Source organism: Papilio polytes, unplaced genomic scaffold (genome assembly GCF_000836215.1).
Source record: "Papilio polytes unplaced genomic scaffold, Ppol_1.0 DF822622.1, whole genome shotgun sequence".
In the NCBI taxonomy this organism is placed as follows: Eukaryota; Metazoa; Arthropoda; class Insecta; order Lepidoptera; family Papilionidae; genus Papilio; species Papilio polytes.
The window spans coordinates 2537512-2540722 of NW_013526582.1; the positions used below are offsets into that span (position 1 = coordinate 2537512).

Here is a 3211-nt window from a genome sequence, read left to right on the forward strand (position 1 = left end):
ACATCTGCTGCTTTCTTGTGATGTGACCCTCGTAAACGTTTGTCTTCTTTTAAAATGAAATCCGCCACAATGTTTTTATGTACTCATTTCACAATTACATATTGATACGATAATTTATTTAATACCAACGTTGTTATTATGATTCGAATAACGAGATGTTGAAAATGAAAATACGAGATGTTTCTAAGTGAGACGTAAACAAAACGAAGATTAACTAAATGAAGAATTATAATCAGCATGATTAACATATAACATAGATAACGTTGACAAATAGCGGCCGCTGGTGGGGTCAGGGCGCTGCCGTCGCCGCTCGCCATGATGCGGAATGTGTGCGCAAACGTTGTATCATTATTGTAGAATAGCGTTTTAAGGTTAAACGAAAACATTTAACTGCAATAGTATTCGAAAATTATAAATGTAGAATAAATTCAGCTGAAACGCTTCCTTCAACGGTGAAGACAACAATGAAAAATGTAACTAATATAACAAATCAAAATGGGAAATAACTGAATTGCCCATAATTATTCTTTTATTTTTTAATTAAGACCATTTTTTTACATCTCGACGACGAAGGACGAATAAAAGAAGCTGAATGCAGATAATAAAATAACAGATAATAGTTAACAAAATACATTTTAATTAATTGTTTCCAAATTAAGGATATTTCGCATATATTTCTATCTGTCACGTTTTATGAATAAATGGACCCGACATTGAGTTAGGCAAAAAGGCACCGACAATGATAAATATTAAAAAAAAACTAAATTTAAATTAATAATAAATTAAAATTTAAAAAACGAACACGCTCAACAACACTGCAATCTTCATAAGGACATGTTAATTCACTGATTCGAAGACGCTTGAGCTATAATTATTATTTCAACATATTAAATTTATAGTTTACTATTTATGTTCGCAGAATATATACTAAATGCAGCTTTAGAACAGCTTGTATTGATGTTACCGTGAATTTAACAATACTCAATTGTCACCCAGATTTAACGAAAGTGAGAGGTTTTGTTTTTGATGTGACAATTTTGTGTAGCATTATACAATAGTCCTCGGTGGAACAAAGCGTGTGGACGAGCTCTGGCCACTAACTAATTGCTGCGAGGTAAATGAAAGCGTTGCTTTGTTATATGAAAATTTATCATCTTAGGAACCGTTCAATATGAGTTCGGTAACGGTAACGCAGTTCAAAGTACGTTATGCATAAGAAGAAAGATTTGTATTTTTGTATGTATTTGATAGATGTAAAAACTACTGGGTCGATTTTAAAAATTCTTTCACCATTAGAAAGGTAATTTAACTATGAGTTACTTTGGCTATATTTACATAGGCTATATGCTAGTTTATCAATAAAGTTTCAATGTATAACTCGTCTCTGAACATTTATTAGTTGCCTCTCACCGGCTGACAAGTGAGACATGTTGCGTAACAACGCCGTCTATTGTTTCTAATTCAATACAAATTGTTTTTAATTGCACGTAATAACACTAACAAAGATGTTTGTTGCGTCCATTGTTTTATGACGACACGAAAATAGTTTTACTTATTTTATTGTAGAAAGCAAACGAGCGTCGATCGCACATTACATAAACACATTTGTAACTCTGTTAAAATATGCCACACTATTTGGTAATATTGCTTCCAAGGACGGCAAAAGTTCGCCAAACTGATGGCTAATTTCACAAAAAGAGAGCTACAAAAAGAATATAGAGAAAGAAGAGAAGCAAGGCTAACTCTCTAGAGAGAGAATGTGTGATACGAAAGCTCTGCAATAAACCAGAATTAGCTTGTGGATTTTTATGCAACAACTAGAAACTAAATTAATACTTTGACGTAATTTCCACTCAGTTAACTATTACGTGTTATGCTTTAAGTTGTTTTTTATCTTAGATTTCTTAGTTTTGTAAGTAACGGTTTCGAAGCGTTTAAATAATGGAATAAGTTAACTTAGATATAAAACTTAGAGTCAATCGTCGATTAAGTAGAAAGGCTTCGGGTTACATAACTTACACTTCTCGCAACAAAAAAATTGTTTATATTTATTGATACTATTTGAAATTATCATAGTGTTTTCTGAACTTCGCTAATTGTTAATATACAGTAATACATAAAGGTATAGTTACACACATTGTATACAGCACAAAGTAGTTTTCCTGAATATTTCGTGTTCCTGATAAATACATCAAAGTAAAGTAATATTATTATTTTCGAGTTAGTCGCGAATAAACACAAAGTGATTTAACTGTTTCATTACTTTTTGCCACCGCGCCAATGAAATCATCGTTTTGTTTTTTTAAAATGTAAACAAAAAAGCTTACGCAATGAAAACGTAATTAAACGAGATTGCACCAGCCAACTTTACAGTTTAGTAACGAAACAGGCTTTAAGGTAATTTTATATAACTTTAGACTTATTTCTGCATTTTATCTGTGTTCTATATGAAAGTATAAAAGGAGAAAGACAACTGAAAACTTGAAAAGTTAAAAATGAAAGCGTTAATCAATGACAAGTCACGAAAGCTTTTCTAAATTCGGTGGAGTATTTCATAAAGCTTTCAAAGCTTTTCTCTAAAGCTGGACAAACATAAATTGGCCATCTTAGATGAATGTTGGAAGCATGTTGGCCGCATGCTGAATGAATATTAGAATATCGGTGGCACCTACCTGCGGAGAGACGCCCAGCATCTTAAGGCTGGGAGGGACGTTGGCGAGCGCGGCGCGCGGCAGCACGATGTGCCCAAAGTCCACAGTGAAAGCCTCGCACCACACAGCAAAGTGCCCGATGTCGAATACCGTCAGCTCCTGGCGCAAAATTTTTTTTAATTATTTCATAACAACTGTACTCGTTTAGGACGAGTTTAAATGTCACTGTACTGACCCCGGGCAGAGTGAGGACAATGGTCTTGTTGTCGTACTTTCGCAGCGGCTCCTCCTTGCCGTTCTCATCGGGTATGCGGATGCCCTGCGGCGAGGGTGTCTCTCCCCTTCCCACCCAGAACTTGGCGTCTGAAACACAAACCATACTGACGCACCTGCCATAGCCATACTACAAGTATATCTTATATTTATGAAGACTTTGATACCTGAAAAATGCTACCGTATTTTTTCGTTGAAAAGAATGATATTTTCACTCATTATACAACGCGTTATCACACACACTTTAAGCAAAACCGCGGAGTTTTCGAGTGAAACTTGTATATGTT

At 34.6% G+C, this 3211-nt stretch overlaps 1 protein-coding gene across 1 annotated transcript in view; it reads right to left on the minus strand.

Moving 5' to 3' along the window:
• LOC106105870 (protein Skeletor, isoforms B/C-like) overlaps positions 1-3211 on the minus strand; it is a 30018-nt gene that overhangs the window by 12334 nt on the left and 14473 nt on the right. Inside the window, exons 5-6 of the mRNA XM_013286327.1 lie at positions 2887-3054; positions 2673-2810 (exon numbers count right to left, since the gene is read on the minus strand). Coding sequence (XP_013141781.1) covers positions 2673-2810; positions 2887-3054 — 306 coding nt within the window. The remainder of the gene's footprint in view (positions 1-2672; positions 2811-2886; positions 3055-3211) is intronic.